Genomic DNA, 26,866 nt, shown 5'->3' on the forward strand with positions numbered 1-26,866 from the left:
GGAAAAAGAATTCTGATTTTTAAAATTGTAAGACTGTTAATTTTCAAAACCATGATGAGAATGTTTTAATGTGTGTTCCAGGACAGTGCTTTTAAAATGACTGGTTTAACACTTGGCTATGGAGATGTTTAGCTCCTTAGAAATTACTGATATATCTCATTTCTATTACAGGTAGTTATTTATGAAAAGCCTTTCTTTGAGGGAAAATCTATGGAATTAGAAATGGAAATGTGCAGTTTTATCACAGAAGGGAGTGAAACAGAAGAGATGGCTGACGAGCGCGTGCCACTGGCGTCGGTGGGATCTGTGAAGGTCCTGCGAGGCATGTGAGTACCGGCTGGCCTGTCGGGATTGCGCCTTCCCCTCCCCCACCCCATCCCAGGAACATTCCAGATTGTACTCGCACGGCAGAGAATTTCAAGCACATTCTTCTCAGCCAGTTGCGACCTGGATTTGTCAGCCGTGCGAGAGGCTGGTCTGGGGTCAGTCAGGCTGATATATTAGCCCATCCAGATTGATCAGATCTGCAATCTTGTTTATTAACATTTTGGTCCTTGCTTTTTATTTTTTATGATTCACTTCCAAGTGGTCTTGTAAATAGCCAAAAGTACATGTTTTGAAAACTGTTTGAAGAAAGTTTATCCAGTTTTATTTGCTAGTGTCCTTTGGAGTCAGTTCTTCTTACACACACACACACACACACACTCTCACACTCCCCTGTCCTCCTTTATAGAACATAGATGCGTGTTTCTTAGAGTGTTTCCTTGGGGCCATTCTGCTGCCTGGGGCCCCCCTCTAGGCCTTGGGGCCTAGTCTCTTAACTTTTAGAGAAAAATTCCAATAGTCTTAATGCAGGAGTCCATGTCTAGCTTTATAACTATTTGTATTTGTTGATGAAACTGATAGGTACACTGGGAACATTTTAACTCTCCTGAGAACTACTACTCCCTCATGTCTTTTCTCTTGCAGTTGGGTTGCCTATGAAAAGCCCGGATTTACCGGCCATCAGTATTTGCTTGAAGAAGGAGAATACAAGGACTGGAAAGACTGGGGAGGCTACAGCGAGGAACTCCAGTCCTTACGACCTATATTAGGTGTAAGTTAAAGAGAAGCTAATGGCTAATACTTGGTGTTTTGGGATAGTAAGTGGCTAGCCTTCGAATTTTGATTTTTTTTCCCAATAGGATTTTTCCAATGCTCACATGATAATGTACAGTGAAAAAAACTTCGGATCCAAAGGTTCCAGTATTGACGTATTAGGAATTGTTGCCAATTTAAAGGAGACCGGATACGGAGTGAAGACACAGTCTATTAATGTACTGAGTGGAGTGTAAGTGAAGTAATCCAATCGGGGTTTAAACCTGCATTTTACCTTGGGTTGTGTCAAACTTACACCTTCTCTGACATAGAGAATTAAACTGAACATTAAATCAGTCATTTAATACCAATTGCCACAATATTTTCATAACTGCTTTTTAAAATCTTTCTCATGTAATCTTTTTTTTCATGTGTCATGTAACTTTGGAGTAGGCTTTGGGGGTTTATGATCGAAATCTACAGATCTACTTCCCTTGTCATTCTGTGTGGGGAGATCTCGACTGTCTTATGACGGCAATGAAATAAGGACAGTGATTTAACACGAGAAACCTGAGGATGGGACCGAGTCCCATTCCATTTTCCTGTGGCCCTACCTACACCTGCCCCACTGTATTTCTTCACTATTCTTTTGACATAAAAACAGCTGTCTCAGTGTAACTGGAGTTAGCAATTGAATGCGTTATTAATGTTAAGCTACATTTTTACTGAAAGATGATTAGTCGAGTCTCTTCGGGATGCAAGTGACAGAAACGGAATTTATTGGCCTACATAACTGGAATGTCCTGGAGAAGATTTTGCTTCAGTCGTGGCTGGCTACTGGGGCTCAGACTCTGTCCTCAGAACGTGGTCTCTGTCTTCTCTGTCCCTGCCCAGGCTTTTTCTACATTGGCTTCACATTATGCAGGCCCTTTCCCCCTGCTGGCCTGTGGCGTGTTGTCCGGCCTCGGTTCTCCCACCTCACTACGTCCAGTGAGAGGAGCTTCTCGTTCCCACAAGAGTTCCAGGTGTGACTCTGATTCTGTGGGCTTGAGTCATGTGTACCTGCCCGAATCAGTCACACCAGCCAGGGAGCTGGCCATGGCTGTGTTACATGGTTGTCGCTGCAGCTGAGATGTAGGTTCAGTCCCGTAGGAGCCTAAATGTGGTCGGGGTGAGCCGTTCTCAAGGAACATCAGAAAGAATGGGCACAAGTACTGGATAGCCACACACACAAAAATAAGTCCATAAATGTCTGTTAAAAGGAGTTATACAATTATTCCTACGATCCAGGCTGATGTCAGTTATATTAAGAACAACAGTATTATATGAATCATCTGACCTTGATTCTGTTGAAAGTGCCTGATGTTAGGTTTTTTATGCCAGGAGTATTGACACAGGCCATTTGAATCATTCTAACCTCAATGCTTTTGTATTTCACGGGCCTTCCACACGTGCCCTGGATATTCGAGATGTGTCTACAACACGGTGTGCCTGACCTGTCAGTCACGTTCACCCAGTTCCGGTGTAGTTGTTGCATGTGGCCCACCTTGGCAGAATGAATCAGGGACTTGTGGGCCTTCCAGCGTTAACAGGAAGTGCTTTCCACAGGGTCCTGTTCTTGAGCGCTACCATTTTAGAGTCTGCGGCGGATAAAAGGACTGGGATGGCAGAAGTCATCTGTGAATTTCAGATTGCCTTTAAAGTTAACTATTTACTAGGAACATACAGTGACTAGGCCTGTGTGGGCAAACACTTGTGCATTTTGATGCTCCCAGGTGTGCTGGTTCAGGTAGTGGGAGCCCAGCCCTGCACCCTGGAAGAGGAAGCACAGGAGGCGGGGCAGAATTTCCCTGGGGCATTTATGTGGATGATGCTGACCGAGCGGTAGCATGGCGGTACTGGGAGCCCATCTTTCTTGCTCACCCAGCCCTCGTTTCTTTGAAGTCACTTGCCTTTAAATAACGTTGCTTTTACATGTTTCTTCTATTTTTAGTCATTTCTAGTAGCATTTCCTGGCGCAGGCTTTTTTCTGGTTGTAGCAGTTGAGTTTGGGTTTGGGGGAAGTTAACGGGAGTATGCGTACGTATGCCACTTCCTTTTCAATTTTGTGGTTGTGGAAGGGCCTCTTTCTGTATTTGCCAGGGCCAACTGCTTCCTCGTATTTCACCGGTCATTTGACAAATATTTATTGAGGTCTATTATGTGCACAGCATTATATTATGTCCTCAAAGAAGTTACAGTATTTATATAAAACATAATTATTGCTACAAAAGACATAGGGATTAAGTGCTTTGGGAATCCACAGCAGGCAGACTGATTCCCAGTTCGAACTCAGGGAAGACTTGGGAGCCAGCCCTGGAGCCGAGCCCTGTGGGACAGGAAGGCGGAGCCTGTGCCAAGATTGAGGGAGGAATGCGAACTTGTTCCTTTTTAATAGTGTCAAAGAAAAATTATTTTAATGACTTTATTCTTCCTGGTAACAAAGCATTTTAGTTTGGTTTGTTCTTAGTATGGAGCTCAAACTCAGGAAAAAAAAACCTTTTTTGGAGTCTTGTTCTGTGGGTTTTTGTTTAAGTCAAGACCTTTAGTCAAATCGTAATCTGGTCTAATTATGAAGTGTGTGGACTGTGTGAAGTGTAGCTTGAAAGGAAACTTTCTAGGGGGTCATGAAGCAGAGAGAACCCGGCGAGCCTCAGGAGACTCGGTGCTGGGCTCGATCACCCCTGGCCACTCAGTGACTGTGTCACCTCGGGCAGCTCACTTCCCAGGCAGCACAAACACCATCACATAGTTCCATGCGATGCTTGTTACTCAACTGTTCTGAGGGCGAGGATTCTGTCTTTTTCATCTTTGCACGTCTGGTGCCAGTCTGGTTCCTAGCACGTGGTAAATGGCCAGTCATTGTGTATTGAATGAATCAATGAATTAACTTTTCTGTGTCTTTGTGTTCTCCCTTTTGTAAAATGGAAAAACCAGTACATCCCTAGAGCCCATCATTAATGGGATAATAGATGTGAAGGCATCTGGAAAGTTCTTAGTATGTGTACAAGCATATAGGTATTATTCCTTTGAGCTGTGAATTGACTGAAGAGGAGACACTTGAATATAACAGAACTGAAAAACTTTCTTCCTCTCAAAGACTTTATCTTTGGGTAGGAAATAGCATCCAGTAAGTTGGTTTTGTTGATGTCCCTCTCTGAGTGTAGAGCACTTAAAAGATAAAGGACAACATTCCAAAGATACTTGGATTTGGTATTTCTGAGCATTTGTTCAATTTTGCTTATTACATAGCTGTGTCATGTTGGAAATCCTGTTTAAAACAAAATTTTAGTTACAAAAAATAAGCTGTATTTTTATTTTAAAATATTTGTCAACTTTTTTTCCCAGTGTGGTTTGTTGAGCAATAGAGACATAGCTTCCTGTAATACAGGGTGGGGCAAAAGTAGTTTACAGTTGTTTGTATGGAAAATGTTACAGTAAATAATAAGACGAGGATAACCTCTGTGTTTCAATACTCACAACTCAGGAACTACTATAAAGGACACATGGACAAAACCAAGGGGGAGGGTGGAAGCAGGGGAGGAAGGTGGGTTTGGCTGGGGTGGGGAGAAAATGCAGACAACTGTAATTGAACAACAATAAAATAATTTAAAAAAAATACTCACAATTGTACGCCTACTTTTGCCACACCCTGTACATTTCTGGGGAAAAAATTTTAATGTTGATAACAAAAAGAAGTCTCACTTGCCTATTAAAAGAACTTTGACTGCTACTTCTTGGAAGTCCAAGTTGTTCCCTTAGAATAGAATTAGAAAGAAATACAGACACATCCCCATTGGAGCTTTCTCAAGGTACAGGATCGGATAAGCGAGAACACCAAAAGGTCCACGTAAAGAGTCAAACCTTCCAGACAGCCTCTCTGTCCCTAAAAGATTAATGGAGAATCAGGAAAATTATTAAGGTTGCCGATTAGTAAAACAAATGAAGGTTTCTGTATGATACACAGTTACCCAAAGGTGTGTGATAGCTTTATTGTATATGTAAACTAGGAACCCTAACAAATCAGAGTTTTTGTTTTCTTTTGTTTCCTCAGGTGGGTAGCCTATGAAAACCCTGACTTCACAGGAGAGCAGTACATACTGGATAAAGGCATTTACACCAGTTTTGAGGACTGGGGAGGAAAAAATTGTAAAATCTCTTCTGTTCAGCCCATATGTTTGGTAAGGAGTTTATGTTTTTGTATGAAAATGTTGAACTGAATTCTGGATTCCTTAATGTGTGCTTCTGGTTCATGTAACACCTAACACTATAGAAGGCATGCTGATACTATTTTTTAACAGTAATTGCTAGGCTGGAAGAGAAATGTTTCTTAAGGTGTCTGCTCTACTCATTTTCTTCTCTCTTCCCTTCAAAACTTCTTAGGATGCTTTCACGGGCCCAAGGAGACGAAATCAGGTAACTTAAAAAAAAAATCCTATTTTGTATAATTAGGGGCAATCCATTAAAAAGCTGAACTTTCAGTAAAACTTTAGACATTTGGGACATTTTGTTATTATACCCATTTTTATGCCTGAAAGCATAACTGTATTTTTAAATTAGATTTAAATTTCTTAATGTTCAATAGCATTGACCTGTATCTAAATACTTCTTATAAAATGTTCTCATTATATAATGTTGAATTTTATCTCATTATATTGAATCAGTTTACATGAATACACTAAAATTAATATTTCTAACACCACACACAGTTATGATACACAATAAAACAAATTTTCATATTTGCTGTATCTGCATTAGACAAGAATTTTGTATGGTCTCTCACTCAAGCCTTTGAATGCTGCCCCTCTCCATCAACTGAACTGTTACATTTGTTACTTGGACTGTTTAATGGAAGTGTTCAGACAGCCATAATTACAGAGGCACAAACCCCACTCTAGCCTCCTTTTACTGGCACACACAAGATTCTAATACGTCAGCAAGTATCTTCGATTGAGAGGGAGGGGAACTGTACTGCTTCCAAAATACAGTTTCTTGTAAGTGTTAGAACTGCCGAGCCATTACGCTGGCCGCAGTAAAGCTTTAAAATGCCTCACCGCGCATCAGGGCAGGCCGCTCCACAGAACGCTGCCTCTGCTGTTGGCTTGTCCTTTGATGCCTGTGAATTAAATTAAACCACCGTGAGTGGCGCAGCCCAAGGATTTCTAGCTGATCATTGATGGAGAAATAGAAAATGAAAGGATTTATAAAATTTGTATCAATTTACTGTGGTAAGAGTTAACTGGTCATGTTTCGGGCATCATTTCAAATGCTGATGGTGTTGATGAGTTTGCAAAATAATTTTATGTATTTCTGTTTACTTTTTCAAAGATTCACTTGTTTTCAGAACCACAGTTTCAAGGTCAGAGTCAAAGTTTTGAAGAAACAACAGGTCAAATTGATGATTCATTTACTACCAAGTCTTGCAGAGTTCTGGGAGGCAGGTAAGAAAAACAGTGGACTGGCACAGCCTAATCAGTGGGGGGGATAGAATTCACACATCAGCAAGCTTTTAGTGATACCTTCAGGCACTTGGTCCTATATGAAGCCACCAAGGAATACGAGACCCTGGAAGTACTACAATGTACTTTGCAGCAGCTGAGTGCTGGGCATCAGACAAGGCCATCAGTGTGGGTTGGAGAAGTTAAAGATCATCTCGTGGGATTGGGACCAGGTTCTCTACTCGCTAGGCCTATCCCATTGTCCATGAAGGGACTCTGAATATCTCTAAGGCACGTCCCAAGGTCGGTTTTTTCCAGGTAGAGAGCAGTAGGATAGACATTCTGCTCCACAGGCGAGCACGTGGCTGCAGTGGAGTTGGTGTGTGTGCTGATCGGGAAGAGGGGAGAGAGCCCCGAGCACGGGAGTTCAGATGGATGCCACAGGAAACACACGGGAAAGGCAGCCAGCCCTGAGTGCTGTCCTGAAAACAGTGGTTTTACAAAAGCTGTAGAGAGGGGAGAGCCCAAAGTCAGGGAGAACTTGGCCAGGAAACCCTTGGAGCAACCTGTACCAGAGGCAATGAGGAATTCAATCCAATGATAATAATAGTAATAGTGCCATTATTCATGTAGTTCTTTATGGTCTAAACTGCACAGTCTTATCACTTAGCATGACAAAGCACAGAATACGGGCCTTGCATTCAAATGCAGATTTACAGGAAAGCTTCACTGTTTGTAAATGCACACCTCCACCTCAGTCCAGGCTCCTCGTTATCACCTCCCCTGCCTCATCCACTACCATCAGACACATATTTTTTGTTCACTTGTTGTCTTTCTCAGCTCACTTAGAGTGTAAACCTCACAATAGCAGGGACTTTGTTTTGGCTCCTGTTCTATCCCCACCAATGGAAAAATATCTGACACACAATCAGTCCTCCATAAGCATTTTTTGGAGTTTTAAAGAAACCCAACTCTTCTAGGCAAGCATGGTAAATCAACGTTTTATCAATAGTGCTGAAGCCCTGAGAGGCTAAGTGACTAAAGTCGTGAAGGTATTTGACTTCTGATTTAGGGCAGAGGTGCAGGAAATGAGGATAAAGGAATGTGAGGGAAAGTTTGGGAGGAAATCGGCAGACCCAGGAGACAGACTAGCCGTGAGGGTTGAAGGATTATTCAGAGAGGGCTCCAGGGCTTGACAACCTTACACTGGCTGGGAGGACATGGTGCCCACGAGCAAAGCAAGAAGTCCAGAAGGTGGGGAGGTAAATGCACAAATCCTTTCATGGAAAGAGGTTTCATTTCCCAAATGCAAAGCTAACAACTGACTTACGAGTAATTGTTTGCTACACAATTGAATGTAGAAAATATGTCCAGATATTTTTGAAGAAAGAATACTGTTAGCTACAAGCATTGTTTATTTTATAGAAGGGCACCTCTAACAATCAGACTTCTTGAACAGAAATACTCAAATTGCACACTGTTCATGTGTATGTGGTTTTTCCTACTGTAGCTGGGTTGCATATGATGGAGAAAATTTCTCTGGTAACCAGTATGTGCTGGAAGAAGGCCAGTATCCGTGTCTCTCTGCAATGGGATGTTTGCCTGGAACAACTGTGAAGTGTCTTCGTTTTATAGATGTTGTAAGTATGTACGTGTGAATATAGAACCATGGAGATGCCTGGCTCAGAGCTGATGGTCAGAGAAAGAAACCGGCAGGTGGACCTACTCGAACCTAAAGTTGGAGGCAGAAAAAATAGTTGCAGTAGAACTTTGTTTTTAAAATATATTTTATTGGTTAGGCTATTATAGTTTTCCCAATTTTCCCCCCTTTATCCCCTCTCTGCCCTGCACTCCCCAGCCCTCCAGCATCCACCCCCCCCCGGCCCTTAGTTCATGTGTCACACATATAAGTTCTTTGACTTCTGTTTCCTACACTATTCCCAACCTCCCCCTGTCTATTTTGTACCTACCATTTATGCTTCTTATTCCCTGTACCTTCCCCCCATCCTTCCCCTCCCCCTCCCTTTCCCTGCTAATAACCCTCCATGTGATCTCCATTTCTGTGGTTGTTCCAGTTCTAGTTGTTTGCTTAGTTTTTGTTTTCATTATTTTTAGGTTCAGTTGTTGATAGTTGTGAGTTTGTTGTCATTTTACTGTTCATATTTCTGATCTTCTGTTTCTTAGATGAGTCCCTTTAACATTTCATATAATAAGTGCTTGGTAATGATGAACTCCTTTAACTTGACCTTATCTGGGAAGCTGGTCCTTGCCTTTTATGACTTTGAATACTTCTTTCCAGCCCCTTCTTGCCTTCAAGGCTTCATTTGAGAAATCAGCTGATAGCCTTATGGGAACTCCTTTGTAGGTAACGCTCTCCTTTCCTCTTGCTGCTTTAAGATTCTCTCTTTAATGATGATGTGCCTTGGTGTGTTCCTCTTTGAGTCCAGTATCTTTGGGACTCTCTGGGCTCCGTGGACTTCCTGGAAGTCTATTTCTTTCTCCAGATTGGGGAAGTTTTCCTTCATTATTTGTTCAAATAAGTTTTCAACTTCTTGCTCTTCCTTTTCTCCTTCTGGTACCCCTATAATTCTGATGTTAGAGTGTTTAAAGTTATCCTAGATTTCCCTAAGCCTCTCCTCATTGAATTCTTGTTTCTTCATTCTGTTCCAGTTGGATGTTTATTTCTTCCTTTTGTTCCAAATCATTGATTGGAGTCCCGGTTTCCTTCCCATCACTGTTGGCTCCCTGTGTATTTTCCTTTATTTCACTTTGGGTAGCCTTCATTTGTTCCTTCATTTTGTGACTGAGCTCGATCAGTTTTGTGAGCATCCTGATTACCAGGGTTTTGAACTGTGCATCTGATAGCCTATCTTCTTGTCGCTTAGCTCTTTTTCTGGAGTTTTGATCTGTTCTTTCATCTGGGCCATATTTCTTTGACCTGTTAAGTTGTAAGGGGGCAGGGCCTTAGGTATTCACCAGGGCGGGGCAACCCTCTTTGCTGTGTTGTGGCGCTGTCTGTGGGGGGTCAGAGAGGGAACAATGTGCTCGCTTGCTCTGTTCTAGCCCCACTTTCCAATGAACTCTCTTGTGTGAGACTGGGAGTTTCTCCCACCATGGCAGCCCTTGCAGTAGTTTACAGCTAACTTTAAGTCTTTATTTCCCCATTCAGCCAGCCCTGCATCGTCCACGTGGTCCGCTGCCTTGCCAGGCATCCTCTCTGCTCAGCTGCCCATTTTCACCCCTCCTGCCCTCCTACTGGTCTAGGTGAATGTTTCTTTAACACCTTGGTTGTTGGAGTTCCATGTAGCTTGATTTTCTGGCACTTCTGGTTATTTATTGATTTTAGATTGGTTGTTATCCTTCTTTTGGTTGTGCAAGGAAGTGAAGTATTTCTACCTATGCCTCCATCTTGGCTGGAACTCAGAACTTTCCATCCTGTAACTTTTTGGTCTCTTTTTAGCTCTTCAACATATAAATTGTTTATGTTTGCTGTTTTCTTAGGCTCTGGGTGCAGTTTTTAATAATATGCACCCACGGATATTTTAACTGATTCTAGAGAGAGGGAGAGAAAGAGAGACATCCATTGCCTCCCATATGCACCCTGACTGGGGATCAAACCTACAACCTAAGTATGTGCCCTGACCAGGAATTGACCCTGCAGCCTTTCAGTGTATGGGATGAGGCTCCAACTGAGCCACACCGGCCAGGGCCTCAGGTGCCGTTGTGACTCGGTCATGGCGCACAGCCACCATGGGGTTAGTTCACGGCCCCTCTCCTTTTTTTCCATTTCATACCTGATCCCTATTTCCATTCCTCTCCCCTTTACAGACACCAATTCTAATGTGTGGGATACAGCTTGGATATCCTTATAAAATGTATGTTTTAAAAAAATCTGTATATAGGCTTTTGATTTATGTACAGTATTATGCTACAGTTCTCACTGCATTATAAACACAAATTCATACTTATATTAAAAAATTTTAAGAGCTGTCCATTGTGCTGTATGTACGTTTCGTTTATTGATTCTAACTGGTGCAAGAATTCCGTCACATGTTCTACTTCATTCGCGCCCTGTGTCCCTGCAGGCCTGCGCGGGAGTCTCTTGGGCAAGCATAGTAACGGGTGGATTTGCTGGGATATGGGCATGAATGTGCAGCTTCACCAAGTGCTGCCAAACTCTGCCACTTCAGATTCTTGCTGGCAGTGCCTGTGGCTTTGTTTTCCACCTCACTGCCACTACTGCGTATTCTGACTTTCTAACTTTCGAGGGAATTGGGTAGAAAGGATTATTTCATTGTTAATTTGTGTCTCACTGTTAGAGAGGTTGGTATCTCCTATACTTGTTAGTCATTTGGGTTTTCTGTTCAGTGAATTGCCTGTCGATGCTCTCTGCTCAGCTCTTTATTTTCTAGTTTCTTGTATCTGTTGTTGTTGATTTGCAGAAATTCCTTATAGTTTTAAAACTAATATTCTGTTGTTTTGGAGATCTGCCATCAAAGACTTCTCCCGGTCTGCCATGCATGGCTGATCCAGACACAGTGCCCCTTCTAGGGCAGAAATCTTTGACTTCGATGCGGTCGAAGCAACAGTCATTAGAACAAAACTGCGAGGTGGTGTTCGTCTGAGTGGGTAGTTTTGGAAATAGTTTTTGGTGGCTGATCTCTCATAAAAAGCTTTAAACATACGTAGTTGATTTTAGGGTTTGTTGTTGTCGATTTTAGTTTTAAAGGCAGAAGGAATCTATATGAGTTGGCTTTATTGCATCCTTTCCCGCCTGTTCAAAAGATGACAATGTTGACCTTTCTGGAGACGTGAAAGTAGCAGCCGTGAAACGTGGAACAAAGTGGTCAGATTCAGTAGTTTGCAGATACCACACAAACCACCTCTACACACTCATCTGCTCTGTTTACTGGTCAACAGAATCTACACGTCAGGGGACATTCACACAGAGGAAGCAGTAAGCCCTACACCCTTGCCACAAAACTTTAAGCAGGTAGGGAATTTTTGATGTATCATTTATGATTTTAGGATTGTTATCATTAGCGCTTAGTCTAGGGTCATCTTGTCCGTAATTTGAAAATAAATGACAGATTGAACATCCTGTATTTTTCTCTCCTCCTAACAATACTCCTCCAGGAAGGTTTGGGAGCATCAGTGCGCAGAAGCACTGCCCACTGATGATTGAACACTCGGCCCCAAAGACTGCGGTGGCCCTCTGACCCTTGCCGTCTATGTCCACAGCTCTCCGGTCCCAGCCCCTCCGTATCCCAACAAAAAATGGCAGGACCAACAAGAGATCCATTAGACGTGCTGGTATTCCAGGCATAGGTACATCCTGTGTGCCTGGGATATCCCCACCCCTCATAACACTACGTACACTTAGCTGCCTTTCTGTGCAGTAGGGAAACCTTTGGCCCCTCCTGCCTTCCTCCCTGTGGCTTTGGAATGAACCAACAGCCGGACTTCCTGGGAAGGGAGCTGATGGCAGGCCCGGCCTGTCTGGCTGGGTCTCATGTTCTGTCCTCGTGACAAGATGATTTTCGCCTAAGTTCAAACTGCAGTGCTATCAAAGATGAGTCACAGAACATTATTTTTGTTCCCAAACAGGAATTCTCTGAGCCAACCATTATTCTTTTCGAACGAGAAGATTTCAAAGGAAAAAAGATTGAACTTGGCGCAGAAACAGTTAACCTCCGATCCCTAGGATTCAACACGCAGATCCGCTCCATTCAGGTGCTAGGTGGCATGTGAGTTTCCTACTTGTCTATTCCATAAAAGAACTGACTTTAAGAATTAAGTTGGATCATCCTTCTTTCTCTCCTGCATCACCTTAAACAAAGCGGCATACAAACCCCCGTCTGTAAGAGTTAATAATTATGCACCTTCACAGTGCACTTTTCTCATTGGGAAAGGCCCTGTGTGAGGTGCCTTCCGCATCTCCCTCCAGACTTTTCCTTTATTAGGGCGAGGACTGTGGCTTTGACACCTCTCAAAGTTCCAAGGGGACTGATCGGCACAGTGGTGCTCTGTAAACTTATCGAGCTCCTTTTTCTTTTCCCTTTGAAAGACCAAGCCCTTTGATTTTGGAGTAAGGGTTGGGATTTTCCTTTAACCAAGAGTGACTAGCAGATGCTGTGCCCAACGATTAAAGGTCAATATGGGGAGATTTTTCTCAACTTGGAATAATTGTGAAATTAAGTAAGATGTAAAAACAAATAAGGACTATCGATGTAATAAATGTTTTTAAGACAGTATTTTTCTTTCACTTAAAAACAATACCTATCATCTAGCTGTATACATCGAATGATTATTTGGATGCTAGAATTATTGGTGATTTTTTTCAGCAGGTTTTAATTTTAGAGTTCCAGGATTAAAAGTCAGGAACAGTCTTCCCTGCTGTAACACGCCAGCCGGAGGGAGGCTGCTGGTCGCAGGCATGCCCTCATGCGTGGGGTTCATACTTCCTCCTGCGTGGCATCTCTGGGAGACCCGAAGTACCTTTAGCAGTTTTCTGGATTGAGGAACATTACTCTCATTTTAAACAAAAATTTGAGTTGTTTTTACTTAGCTAACCCTTATAATAGTACTTACCCCATGCCACACACTAGGAACTTTACAAACATTAACTATTTAAATAAAGACCCATCTCAACAACTGGCAACGTGTGAAAAGCTCACAGGAGTACTGGGCATGCCCCACTAACTGTTGCCTCCACTCCATTGCCTTCATAGAGGAAAAACTTAACCTGTTTCTCTTCGAGAACAGATCTTTTTGGCATAAATATGTACCAAGAATCAGGCGCTCTAAGCGTTTTAGAAAAAAAAGGCAGCCCCCCCACCCCATGTATATTTGAAGTATTAAGCTCAGTCTAAAACTTGGAGTCATTCTGAAAGGATAACTGGGGCCCCCTGTCCAATGCATAGTGCCGCTTACTTCTGGTTATCCACTTTTTTTACAGATGGGTTACTTATGAATATGCCAGTTACAGGGGTCGGCAGTTCCTACTGTCACCAGCAGAAGTACCTAACTGGTATGAATTCAGTGGCTGTCGCCAAATAGGTTCCCTGCGACCTTTTAATCAGGTATTTTTTTCTTCTCCGTGCTTCGAACAGATTCTTGTCTGAATTTTTTTTTTTTTGGTAAATGTATTTCAACATTTTGATTTCAATTTTAAGTTTGAAATTTGCCTCTCCCTTCACCACCTCCCTGAATTTCTGAGTTTGGGCTGTTTCTGGAGAGTGCTAGCAGGTTGTGACTGCTTCCAGAAATGCCATCATGCCTGACATCAAAGCCTGGCACGTCCCAAGACCGGGCTGTCCGCAGGCAGGCTCCCTGCCCCAGGCACTTGTTTCACATTTCGTCAAAATCTTCCTAAAGCTGGTGGGGCTCGAGGACACAGTAACTATCCCCAACCCCCCCTCGCCCTGGATTCTGCCCCTGCTCCCGATGCCTGTTCAGTGCTTCTAACAGCACAGCTTGCATATGGTCATTGCTGGGGTTTCTGTCTTCTAGAAACGAATTTACTTCCGACTTCGAAACAAAGCAACAGGGTTATTCATGTCAACCAACGGAAACTTAGAGGATCTGAAGCTTCTCAGAATACAGGTCATGGAGGATGTTGGTGCTGATGATCAGATTTGGATTTATCAAGAAGGATGCATCAAATGCAGGGTGAGCTTTTAGGGTTAGACAAAGGTCTGTGACTGCATCTTTCAAGCTGATGCTACTTCACGATTCCTGGAGCACTTTCAGAAATAAATTAGGTTTTTCATAAAAATACTTCTTAGCTCTTATAGAACCAGTCTATTAACATAAAATGAGAGGTAAAACTAACACTGATCCAAGACAGAATATTTATATCTATACTTGATTTTTATATAGTAATAGAAAATTATTTAGTAATGTGTACTAGGTGTGGAAATTTACGATGAGCCCCAACATTATCAGCACGAATCGCCCTTGGTTGGCTTCCACTTTGGAGGACCTCTCACTGGAATGAAGGGTGAGGAGGCCACAGTCCAAATGGAAAGTGCCCCCCTCCCGCTCGCATCGCTCCTGCCATAACACACGTTTAAGGACTGAGTGCGGTAAGATTTTATGAGAGGACCTCAAACGTTCTGTTGTAGATACTCAGTTTAACTTCTGGATTTTATGGGCTCGACTGTTTGCTCCGGGTTTTTCCCTACACGTGGTGTCCCATGAGTCAGCAGAAGGCACGGAGCCTGGGAGAGGCCTGCTGTTCATGGGTCTGTTGTGCCCGAGGCCATGTGGCCCTTCCCGGAAGCAGACCTGCTTTAGACTTGCACAGAGAAAACAGCAAGGGCTGTAAGAGAGAAGCGTAAAGAAGCCAATTTCTGCCTCTCAGTGATCTTAAACAATTCAAGAAAATGGAGCCTTTTATGAATTATTTCTAACGAGTATTTCAGTGATGTTTTTAACAACTCTGAATTCAACAGGCCAGTGAGAAAAGGAAGTGTCCTGGGTTACCGCGGCCTTCAGCTCACTGTTGCACACACTTTCACTGGCCCTCCCTCGGCCATGCGTTAGGTCCTGTGCGCGCACGCCTGCCGTGCATCGCTTATATATAAATGGCAGGTTCACTTCAGAGGGCCCATAAAGTTTTTGCATGCAAACACATTTTACTGCCTCTGTATGTCCTTTATTGCTGGATAGCATGCCTTTCTAGAAAACTTGACATTTCTCATGAAGGAAAGACAAGAGAAATTAATCAATGGACTTTCAAGTCTTAAAATGACAAAATGTCCTTTTAGCCACATTAGTGCTATAGCAGCCTTCGAAATTAGAGATGCAGCTGTATTCTAGAAAGGTCCGGCCAGGCAGAGGTGGTCGTGTCAGGGAGATTTAGCAACAGACCCGGCCTTACAGTCAGTCATTTCTGGGAGGGAAAAGTATCCTGATTGGCAGTTTGGATGTTCTTAGGCTCCTCTTACTAGTAAGGCGGAGTCTCAGAAAAGGCAGAAGTCTCTTACAGTGGACAAGCATAGAGAACTTTCCATCAATCACGTCATCGGAACGGAAGGGCATAAGTACGTGTTGTCTGGTCTGGTTACCCCGGCTGAAAGCTGAAATGCCTCGTGCTGGGTAAAGGAAGCTAGGCTCTCTCGGATGACTTCACAAATTAGGGTAACGGGGAGCGGGCCACAGGGGTACTTGAAGGTCGTGTCCTTCGCACCAACAGATAGCAGAAGACTGCTGCCTGACGATCGTGGGGAGCCTCGTCACGGCGGGCTCCAAGCTGGGCCTGGCGCTCGACCAGAACGCCGACAGCCAGTTCTGGAGCATGAAGTCAGATGGCAGGGTCTACAGCAAGCTGAAGCCAAATTTAGTTTTAGATGTCAAAGGTAAGGACCCCCTCCTTTATTTTCTTTATTTAACTGAAAACCTAGTCTTTACTTCTGAAATGTGAGCGTCTACCGTGAGTAGTAGGAGACCCCTTGCTGTGTGTTGGCCGCTGTGCCACACACTTTGCGTTCTCACCTGGTCCTCGCAGCAGCCTCGAGAGGCCTACGTGATCCCTTCCTTCCCCTCCTTCCTGTCCCATTCTGCAGCCCCCAAAATGAGGCTCACAGGGGTTAATCCATTTGGCCATAAGTGCTGAGGAGAAATCTGGACATGGGGGGTCTTCAGACCTTTTATTTTTTTGTATCAGTATGAGCCTAAAAACCACAAGTGAAAAGGCGGTGATCGTACTTAGTATGGTCCCTGATTCTCATGTCTGCGCCCGTGACCTTTACTGAAAAGATCCAAGACCTAAGAGGAATTACACAACACAGCTGAGAGGACTCCAGCTGATCACGTGCTCGCTGCACATCCACAGCAAACTGATGGTGCTTGAGAAGAACAAATAAATGTAGGACAGTATTTCCCAAACTTCATCTGCAGGAGAATCACCTAGAGGACTTGGGGTAATACAGACAGCTAGGCCCCACCCTCAGAGTTTGAGATACAGTAAATCTGGGGCATGGCCCAAGAATCTGCATTTCTAACAAGTTCCCCTTACTGCTAGGAGTCCCACTGATAATTTAAAAACAACATAAAACAAAGCAAAACTTTCTAACAGAGACATGGGGATACACTTAACTGTTGTTACTATAGACAAGCAAATGAAGACATGTGTTTTATTCATGTCACATGGGGTAATTCTGCTTTAAATTATTAATGGAGACTTTGTTTCCTACGAGGAAAGCCAACATGATTGTGTTTATAAATTTAGTGAAATGGTTATGATGTAGCCTTACTATATCACATACTTCATTTTTAAAAGCTGCTAGGGAGTTGGCTTAATTTTACTTTAATCAGGGCTCCTGGCCAAAGCTGTCATTAAACATTGATATAGGGGTAAAGAAACAGCTGCTACTTGGTTTTAAAATATCTTTTCTGCATATCAGAGAATAAGCCTGAACATTTCAATCAGGTGCTTTGGTGACTGCCTGGGGAGCACAAGGGGCCGTCACTGTGGGTGAGCTCCAGGTGGATCGAGTGGCCCGCCCACGTAAGGATGGGATAAGAATTCACAGAGAACCTGAGAAGCTGGAAAGGGGCTCAGAGGCAAACTCAGTTTATGAGGCAAAGGGAGAGTGCTTCACTTAGGGAGCACCAACTAAGCAGTATGTAACAGTTTGGAAAATGAGTATAATACACCTCCTTCACATTCCATTAGGTAAAAGATCTGCCCTTTGTAGAGAGCCTGCAGATGATCAGCCTGAGGCTCAAACTGGACAAGAGTTTCTGAACCAGACCTTTCTTCTTGTTCTCATCAAAGTTTGACTCTGACAAGTACTGTAGAATTTAGGGATTAAAGTCCCAAAGTCCCTTCCTAAGATGCGCTGAAATTAGCCAAATGCCTCTTGAGTAAAGTGAACTCTCTCAGTATATCTAGTATGGTAGCTGATGTAATGGCTTGTTAAACTGGTTAAATGGATTTAAATCTCTCTCAGGATGAGGGAGAATGGTGCCATCTTGTGGACAGGAGCGAGGAGGGCTGCATACCCCACACTGCAGAGGAAATAAAACTGCACCCCTCTCTTTGGTGCACTTAATAGGAAACTATGCGTGCTCACTTTAAAAACATCAGATGTCTGGGATGACTTCAATTCTCCCCAAGGGCAGAAGAATTAATCAGATTATTTCTCAATAATTCTCTAGTCTTCATGATTCTAATTAGAATTAAGTTGTAATATACACAATAAGTAAATTAAAATATGTACTATAATCTTGAAGAATGAAAAAGACATTGTGACCTTAAGATAAATAACACCTCCTGAAACCTCTGTGGAGTGTGTGTTTCTCGGTGGACACAGAGGGGTTTACAGGCGGTAGTAACTTCCTTTTCCACTGCAAACTTACACAAACAAGACCCGGGGAACATTGCCCTTGCAGTCTGTCCTACACCCAGCTGTGGAGAGACTCTAGATTATCGACGACAAGAGGACTGCTGGAAAAGAGATGATTCCCTTCCCCACCTACCAAGATCTGTGGTGTAAGCTAGCAGATCTTTTGGATACTTTGTAAAAAGAGAATGACATTTAATTCTTCTTAGCTTGAGACTGCAGTACGATTTCAATACCAGTCACACTTACCCTGAATCCAGATGAACAGACTTTTATTTTGATGGAGTCTTTGGTGCAGAGGCTTATGCTAGAAAAGGATAAGGTGTTTGCCCTGGCAGGGTGGCTCAGTTGGTTGGAGCACTGTACCATATACCAAAAGTTCATGGGTTGGATTCCCAGTCAAGGCACATACCGAGGTTGTAGGTTCAATCCCCAGTTGGAGTGTGTATGGGGGGGCAGCCAATCGTGTCTCTCTCATCAGTAAACATATCCTGGGCAGAGGAGGGTGGATTAAAATTAAAAAACAAAAAAGTATCCCTATGAAAGGATGTTTGTTCCACACTGGCAAAAATATTCGGATGACCCTTTTGTTAATGCTTCTCCATTGAAGGAAAGCCTTGAGTCTGTTTTTAAGGCTACAGTATCTGAAGGATCTACTAGGCACCCTTGGAAACTACCCTTACAAACACTCTGGTGAAAGGGAATTTATGGAGACCGTACCAGCAGGACCCAGCCTCTGACACACTCTGGGTTTTGATACACCAAAGCCTGCACTTGGGGGTGTCTTTCAGACCTGCCCTCCTCCCTAGTGCAGCCACTGTCATTGCTCATGCCAAACCTGTTCCAGCTGACAGTCATCCCACCAGTCGGGTCTGCCTGGCTTTTTCCTCACTGGTATCTTGGGTCCATGATCCCATCCCTGAATATATTCCCCAGTCCCTTTGCTCCTTTGCCATTCTTTAGATTCTTCCCTGTCCCCCACAATGTCAGACATCTTAAGGACTGGGGACTTGAGTATTAAGGTATTAAGACTTGAGTAGGAAATCCCGTGTGGAGTTACTGGTGCCCTTGTCACAGGATCTTTACACGTTTACCCACATCGACTGACCCTCTGGGACCCAGGTGCGTTTCAGGGTTCCCCCTGCCCGCCTTGTTTCCCTGAGGCACAGTACACCTTGGTTACTTTCACTTCGGCTATACCGGCTGGCGTTGGAGTAAACTCCATCGGCTGCAGCCCCTTCACCGAGGGCATGTTTCCTTTGATCATCTTCCTTTTCCTTTCTTTCAGGGGGTGCGCAGTATGATCAAAACCACATCATCCTCAACACTGCCAGCAAAGAGAAGTTAACGCAAGTGTGGGAGGCCATGGTCCTGTGAGCCCGAAGAAGGACGCAGGAGGAATGTCTCTGGAGGACTTCCAGCTACGGAAGAACCGAGAGGAAAGCGGGTGCGCTCCCTCAGTAACTCTACACTCTGAATCTCACGGCCTGCTGGGACAGTCGACAGTCAGCCACCTCATCAAAAGGCTCTAACACTTCTAAATCAATGACCCGACCTGTTCTTCATGTCTTGCCTTTCATTTCCTTTCAGCAGCTGCTTAAACAGGTAGCTCATTAGCAGCTTTTGGGTGGTTTGAAGATATAGCTCAAGACTTTAAGACTACATACATCTTAAATTACTTCCAAAGACAGTGGGAGAAAACAGGAACAAATTTTCTGACTTTGTGGACCTACAAATCCCTTACACTTTAAAGGGAAGTATAAAAGCTTAAGTTTGTAAGGTAGAAACTGTTTAGCGTCTAAGAAGAAATTATATATTAGACCTATAGTTTTGGTCCTTGACCTTCTATTTTCTGAGTCATTAATTATGCTGTATAACAAAGTAGGGAATTATATTCAGGCATATTTTATGGAACTGAATGAGTATAAACAAAAAACTTCTGTTAATATTAATTATTAGTAAATTTAAAATTCTGTGTCCACGTCTGCTTACATTTATTAGCAGGATTGGAATTATTTTAACTCACCCGCAGGGCACCCTAGAATGTCCCAAGTGAGTGTTCCATGCTTTCCTTGCAAATGCTACTGGACAGCATTATCATGACCTAACTTATTAGCCTGTCCTCACTCATCTGGAACTTGTTCCGAAGCAATCTTATACAATCCTTTGCTAAACTCAGGTCTTGCAACCCAATTCCCTGTGCTCCTGTGCAGGAGGTCTGCTTGTGGCCCCCTTGCCTGGAAGGTTCCACAGCCATGCTCCAGGGACAGCCTCGGGGCTCTGGGTCTTGCGGCCTCAGTGGTCCCTCACTTTGGGTAGCTGAGACGAGAGGTGTGGAAGGCTCAGGAGGAGGAGCAGCAATTCTCTTCCGAAAGTGATGGGAAGGAGGCCTTAAGTGCTGCTTGTTGGTCAAATCTTAGAACTCTGAAAACCCTACAATCCAGCAAGCATTTCAATGAGAATAAAATGTTTAACTGCTGCCAATACACTGCCCAGATCATATGGTGCTGTTCAAAACAGTGCACACTCTCTTAGGGCAAAACTAACACGGTCCTTGAAAACACTCTTCTTTCGGTCCTCGTCCTCTTGTCCTCGTCCCTGAATGCTGGTGCTCTTGTCACATGAAGAACAAACCTGGTTTCCTTTTTATCTGCTCCAGGGTTTCCAATCCCAAATGTTGGTCCCCTCTAGAGTCTGTGGTAAGCGATGTGGTCATCAGAGTTCTATCTTCAGTTTTAAATAGTGTTCGTTCATGTCCAGCAGCAGCCAACATGCCTGTCTTGTTCTTGGACGAGCAGCTCTGGTTTTCGGCCTCTGCATCTCGTGACAGTGTGGTGGGGTGACGCATTCAGCAGCACCCTCTGTTGAATGAAGCTCTTGAATAAACTTGTCTCTGGTTAACTGTATTGATAAAATCTTTTCAGTAGCCCTCGTAACACGTCAGAGAGAGTCAGGCGGCAGATCAGAAACAGATGTCTGACTAATCAGGACAAGGCTCGTTTCAGGGGTGCTGGAATAATGGCAGGGAAAGGTCTGCGGACACCCCTCTTCCCAGACTCAGGGTGAAAGTGCGCACATCAGGGTGAGTGAGGTCCGCGTTCCATTTTGCCCCACACTACCCCCTGGGAGCCCACCGGGGAAAAGAGCTGAGACCGTTCAGGTGGGAATCAAGTGGCTGTTCACAACCGAAGAAAACAGTCTTTCTTTTGAGATAAATTTGTAGTGGTGAGAACAGCAATTCCAGAGAAAAGCCCTCATCCAACACATGACTAAATGCATGTCTAACAGGAAAAGACTAAGTAGAAAGTTACTCAGAAGCTGAACCAAGTGTCTGCAGTGCAGTATCGATGAGGAAAACGGGAGATAAACATTCCCTGGCAATGAGAGAAGGGCAGAGGAGAGATTCAAAAGCCACAGCGGGCCCTGGCTGGTGTGGCTCAGTGGGTTGGGCATTGGCCTGCACACCAAAGGCTACCAGTTTGATTCCTGGTCAGTGCACTTGCCTGGGTGCAGGCCAGGTCCCCGGCTTGGGGGTGTGGAAGGCAACCAATCCATATTTCTCTTCTCCTCCCTCCCTTCCCCTCTCCCTAAAAATATATAAATACAATAATAAAAAAAAAAAACCTCAACAGGCTTATGGATGAAATACCTAAATGCAGACATTACGGTCAGAAAGTGGAGAACTCTGGGCCCCCATGGAATGGTGGTAATTTCCATGGAAAAGTCCTCAGTGAAGCATGTTTCACTGGCTGAAGGAGATCTAGCCCTTACACGAAATGCAAGGGTTTTAAAAAGTCAGAAACTTTAGTGTCACGGTTCAGTTTCTAAGACAGCAAACAACCAACCCACCAGCCAGAGTTTTGTGTTTGACCCTAAGAGATGCAGAACCCGGAGGGCTGTTATGGCCCCAGCCGAGCAGGGGATAAAAACCCCAGGAAGCCTTGAGAGATCCAGCGTGCTCACTGATGGCTCTAAGGAGGAACCAGTGTCAGTAAGCTCTTCCTGCTGCCACCCACCTACGCCCCGAAAGCCTTAGTACCCCACTAACACTGCGACAAGGAAATCAGTTTTAACCATTAGGACAGAGGTGTCACAATTTGCAAATCTGGCGTGAAAGAACAGCTGGAAAAAAAAAAACAATATGCAGTTTTCACTGACTTTATAGACAAGTCCAAGTGTGGCTATTTTCACATCACGTCTTCCCCGTGTGTCCCTTGGGCCTGGCACAAAGCGCAGAAGTCTGGGCAAACAGGAGCACAGGGCTGTGTAGGGCGGGCTAGGTCAGGAAGTGCTGTGGGAGGGGCCGGGGAGGGGGCGCTGTGGCTATGAAACCAACCTGTGTGCTCAGTTTAGAAGACAGGAAATTACTGGCAAAAAGTTTGGGTTTTGGCACTCACCAAATAAAAGAGCCAATAATCACCAACCTGAATATTTATTAAATGACATTAATTACAGTCTTTCCTCGTGCATGTCCTCTTTCCACCTTCAGAAAGGCTTCTGGAACTTTAGAAAAAGGGAAGGTTTTTTCAATAACTGGCTGGATCTGTAAAACACATGGAGAGGTTGACTGGTAGATAAGAAAACCCACATCTAGCAAGGCAGGTAACGTTTGTAATCAGCTTCTTCGCTATGACAGACCCCGCCTGTCTGGGGTCCCTCCGTGCACCCTAGCGGGCAGCTCACCGGCAGGCCAGGACTCGGCGACTGCGGCCCCGGCCCCTGCCCCTGCCCCTGCCCGCTTCTCTTCTCTGCAAGGAAGCCCCACTGCACCGCCGCTCCAGCCAACTCCTGCTCTACGCTGCTCACACCACTCTCCCACTCAGAACCCTTCGCGAGCTCCCAAACCTGCATTCAAAAGCCACCACCAGCCAAACCTCAGCCCTCATGAGGACTGCACGCTTCACCAAAACGGTCTGCCTGTCACTGCACAAAGGTGGTGTGTTTGTGCCTCTCCGAGAATTCTACCACCCTTCTTGCTCAGGTCTCACACTACCCCTTCCTGACCTCCCGGTTTGCAGTGTTCTCTCTGAACTGCTACAGGCCCCGCGTGGGCCTCCTCACAGACTGCTTGTTACAGCTGAGTACACATCTCACCCCTCTGCCGTGTACGGTAAACACAAAGCAGGTGTCCCCGGGTCTTGCTGTGTGCAGCCCAGTGGCCCCCTCACAGGCAGCACACAGAATGAGGACAGATTTTTTCTGTTTAAATTTGTTAAATGTTTGGATCTCTACTCAACCAGAGCTTGAAGTGTCTGTGGTATAGGCCACCTCTTTTGTATCCTCCCCAACACCCAGAACAATGCTAGGCACGTGGCAGGAGCTTAATACATATCCCTTATAATCTATGACAAAGGAGGAAAGAGCACACAATGGGGTAAAGACAGTTTCTTCGACAAATGGTGTTGGGAAAACTGGACAGATACAGGCCCCAAAAGGTGAAACTAGACCACTTTATTATACCATGCATAAGAATAAACTCAGAATGGAGTAAAGATTCAAATGTAAGACCAAAAACCATAAAACCCCTCGAAAAAAACATAGTAAACTCTTTAACATCGCTCTTAGCAACATGTTTTTGGACATATCTCCTTGGGCAAGGGACACAAAAGAAAACGTAAACAAGCGGGACTACCCCAAACTAGAAAGATTTTGCACAGCAAAGGAAACCATCAACAAAACAAAAAGACAACCCGCTGAATGTGAGAAGATATTCACCAATGATACATCAGATAAGGGGTTAACATGCAAAATACATAAGGAACTCATACAACTCAACACCCCAAAACCCAAACAATCTGATTAAGAAATGGGCAGAGGACTCAGACATTTCTTCAAAGAGGACACACAGGTGGCCAATAGACAGGTGAAAAGATGTTTGATGTCGCTAATCATCACAGAGATGCAAGTTAAAACCACAGTGAGATGCCACCTCACACCTGTCGGAATGGCTGCCGTCAGTAAAGCAACACCAACGAGTGCTGTGAGGACGTGGGGAAAGGGCCTCGCGTGCCGCTGATGGGGCCGTGCATCGGTGCAGCCACTGTGGAAAACGGTGTGGAACTTCCTCAGAAAATTAACAACTGAACTATCATATAACCCAGCAATTCCACTTCTGGGTATTTATCTGAGGACAACCAAACACTAATTTGAAAAGATATGTGCATTCCTATGTTCACAGCATTATCTGCAATAGCCAAGACACGGAAGCAGCCAAAGCGCCCATCAGTAGAAGTGCACACACACAGTGGAAGACTGCTCAGCCACAGAGCGGAATGAAATCCTGCCGTTTGCGACAGCATGGGAGGAACTAGAGGGCGCTGTGCTAAGTGAAGTAAGCCAGTCAGAGAAAGACAAATGCCATATGATCTCACTAATGTGTGGAATCTAAAAACAAATGAATAAACAAAACGGAAACAAACTCGAAGATACAGAGAGTGAAACTGATGGTCACCAGGTGGGATGGGGGTTGGGAGGCTAGGGAAAACGGGAAGAGATGAACATGTACAAATTGGCAGTTACTAAACAAAAAGTAAAGTACTGCATAGGGAATATAGTCAATCACACTGGAGTACTATGTATGGAATCAGATGGGTACTGGAAGTATTGGGGTGATCATTTTATAAGTTATATATGTTTAATCACTATGTTGTACACTTGAAACAAATATAATATTGTATGCCAACTTGAATTGAAAAATAAAAAAATATTTTAAAAAATACAGGAAAATAAATGGTTAATAAAAAAACCTTTTTCTAATGTCACTTACGTGCAAACCAGTCAGGTAACTGGGAAGCAAGGGTCGCATGTGGGGCCCGTGGGCCGGAGGAGCACCTGCCCAGGCCGGAGGTGCCCTGGGAGACTTTGCTGGACAGCGGGGCAGTTGGTCGGAGTTCACGGGAAAGCCGACTCGGCCAGTTCACAAACGCGTGAATGTCATTTTTACCATATTATTCATTAGTCCTTGCCAAACACCGCTTTGTACGACTAGGTCCCAGTTGGCACCCTCTCCCCATGCCGCACTCCGCCTTTTCAAAGCTTCAAGCAAAATCAATGACTGTCCACAGAGGACCACCCCAGAGCCCCAAGGGCAGGGAGAAGTTGTCAGAAGACACAAGCCACCCAACGCACACGTTTCCTGAGCCTCTTCCTTTTACAAGGAAGGGGAAGAGGTGTTCTTGTAGCCTTCCGATACCCTGACGTACCTTTCTCTCATGTGAATTTCACAGCTCAGCCACTCCAAGAGGTCCCTTCTCCAAAGAGCTGGAAATTCCTTTGTACGAATCACAATAAGCGTGTAATAAAAGTAACAGCTGGTATGTGTTGTCCTCACTGTAACAGGTACTCTTCTGAGTGCACATATATAGTTTACCTCCTTCAATCCCTACCACCACCTTATGAGATAGGTACTATTCCCGTTTTACAGATGAAGAAATTAAGGCACGGAGTTAAGTAAGTTGCCCGTCACATAAATGCCAAATGATAAGGCAGAATTCAACTGAGTACCAGAGCCTGCGCTCCCACTACTACTCACTGAGCCTTTCATGCTGTGGAGAGCACTGAGCTGCTTTCCACATCTACCCCTAAAACCTCAAGGCAGGGGGAAGGGTTGTAATGACCTATCACAGCCTGTATCTTGGCTGGCCTCATGCTAAGGGACCGTGCCAGCTGAGGATGAGGTCTGTTAGCCCTGTGTCCAGGCCACCGAGATGGCAGGTGGTACAGATGCCACCCCACCCACCTATGGAGGTGACCCTGATGAATAATCGTGGTCCTCCCCAGCAGGCTGAGGACAACCTCAGAATCTTCCTCAATGCTGCCGCCACTGTGAACAGATCTGAGCTGGCTTGTGAGACAAAGCCTATTTGCCTTCTCTGCCAAAAGAATGGGATGCATTCAAGTTGTGTCCTGCATATCCCACACAAAACCTCCTGAACCCGCCATTCTCTTCAAAGCTCCTGGGACACTTTTCTGGATGCTGATTACCTGAAAAGGAACCACCCGAATGCATGCTTCAAATATGGAATGCCTGGCCTCTGGTTAGAACTAAATCAGAGCCTCTAGGGATGAGGTGGAGGCAGTACATTTAATAAGCTGCCCAGGTGAGTTTTCTGCACACTAGCGTGGGAATCACTGTAGCCTCCTGCCCTATTCTTAGGGTCCCTGACTCATATCATACATACATTTATCCATTCCACAAAGATTGACCTTGAGCCAAGTGCTGGGCACTAATCCAAAGCAGGTACACAAAACAAACACCTGAGACAAGTCAAGGAAAGAAAGGAGGCAATAACGTCATCTTGTCATTGAGCACTAGGCAGCAGTCACAAAACCGAGGCAGAGGCAGTGTCACCAGAGGCCACAAAGGACCCCTGAATCACCTGCTCGACTGCAGAATGAACTGCCTGGCTCATCTAGCTGTGTTTGCTTTGGAACTCTGACGGGAGCCCTGGGTCCAGAACTGATGACACAGGCAGCCCGCAGTGACTGCACCCTTTAATCTGGCCGGTCAGGCCTATTGTGGCGAAGAACCCCAGAAGGCTGACTGTGGCATAATGAGTCATTCAGTTCTTCCCATAAGGGACAATGAAAAAAGGGCTTTCTATTACCAGGCAGGCAAATGCCAACGTTGGCTGAGTACGTGACAGCAAACGGAGATTAACTGGATAATGAGGCAGTGTCTGCGCGCAGCCTCGCATCAGACCCACAATGCTTGTTTGTTACGGACAAAAGGGTCGGGGAAAAACCCAGAGAGGGGAAAGAAAGGTGACTCCCAGTGAGGTGGGGACGTCTGTGTGAGGACACCGCTGTAGTCACCCTGTGCAGGGGGCCCTGTTACAAAGCGGGTGGGCTCCACACCACACTTCCCGCTGCTCAAGGGGCTCGAAGCTGACCAGGAGACAGACGCGGGTGGCTACGGCACTCATTCCAGCCTTGGACCCAAATTTGGGGTCTCCTGACTGT

At 44.7% G+C, this 26,866-nt stretch overlaps 2 protein-coding genes across 2 annotated transcripts in view; one reads left to right on the top strand and one right to left on the bottom strand.

Moving 5' to 3' along the window:
• Positions 1 to 20,806, top strand: part of CRYBG1 (crystallin beta-gamma domain containing 1) — a 177,718-nt gene extending 156,912 nt beyond the window's left edge. Inside the window, exons 11-22 of the mRNA XM_053913580.2 lie at positions 172 to 326; positions 970 to 1,096; positions 1,185 to 1,330; positions 5,171 to 5,297; positions 5,500 to 5,532; positions 6,445 to 6,557; positions 8,065 to 8,194; positions 12,162 to 12,301; positions 13,513 to 13,636; positions 14,067 to 14,225; positions 15,754 to 15,916; positions 19,194 to 20,806. Of these exons, the coding sequence (XP_053769555.1) occupies positions 172 to 326; positions 970 to 1,096; positions 1,185 to 1,330; positions 5,171 to 5,297; positions 5,500 to 5,532; positions 6,445 to 6,557; positions 8,065 to 8,194; positions 12,162 to 12,301; positions 13,513 to 13,636; positions 14,067 to 14,225; positions 15,754 to 15,916; positions 19,194 to 19,282 (1,506 nt within the window). The 3' untranslated portion in view covers positions 19,283 to 20,806. The remainder of the gene's footprint in view (positions 1 to 171; positions 327 to 969; positions 1,097 to 1,184; positions 1,331 to 5,170; positions 5,298 to 5,499; positions 5,533 to 6,444; positions 6,558 to 8,064; positions 8,195 to 12,161; positions 12,302 to 13,512; positions 13,637 to 14,066; positions 14,226 to 15,753; positions 15,917 to 19,193) is intronic.
• A 1,515-nt stretch (positions 20,807 to 22,321) lies between these two features.
• Positions 22,322 to 26,866, bottom strand: part of RTN4IP1 (reticulon 4 interacting protein 1) — a 42,776-nt gene continuing 38,231 nt past the window's right edge. Inside the window, exon 9 of the mRNA XM_024551777.4 lies at positions 22,322 to 22,448. Within this exon, the coding sequence (XP_024407545.2) occupies positions 22,341 to 22,448 (108 nt within the window). The 3' untranslated portion in view covers positions 22,322 to 22,340. The remainder of the gene's footprint in view (positions 22,449 to 26,866) is intronic.

This window comes from Desmodus rotundus, chromosome 11 (assembly GCF_022682495.2).
Source record: "Desmodus rotundus isolate HL8 chromosome 11, HLdesRot8A.1, whole genome shotgun sequence".
NCBI lineage: Eukaryota > Metazoa > Chordata > Mammalia > Chiroptera > Phyllostomidae > Desmodus > Desmodus rotundus.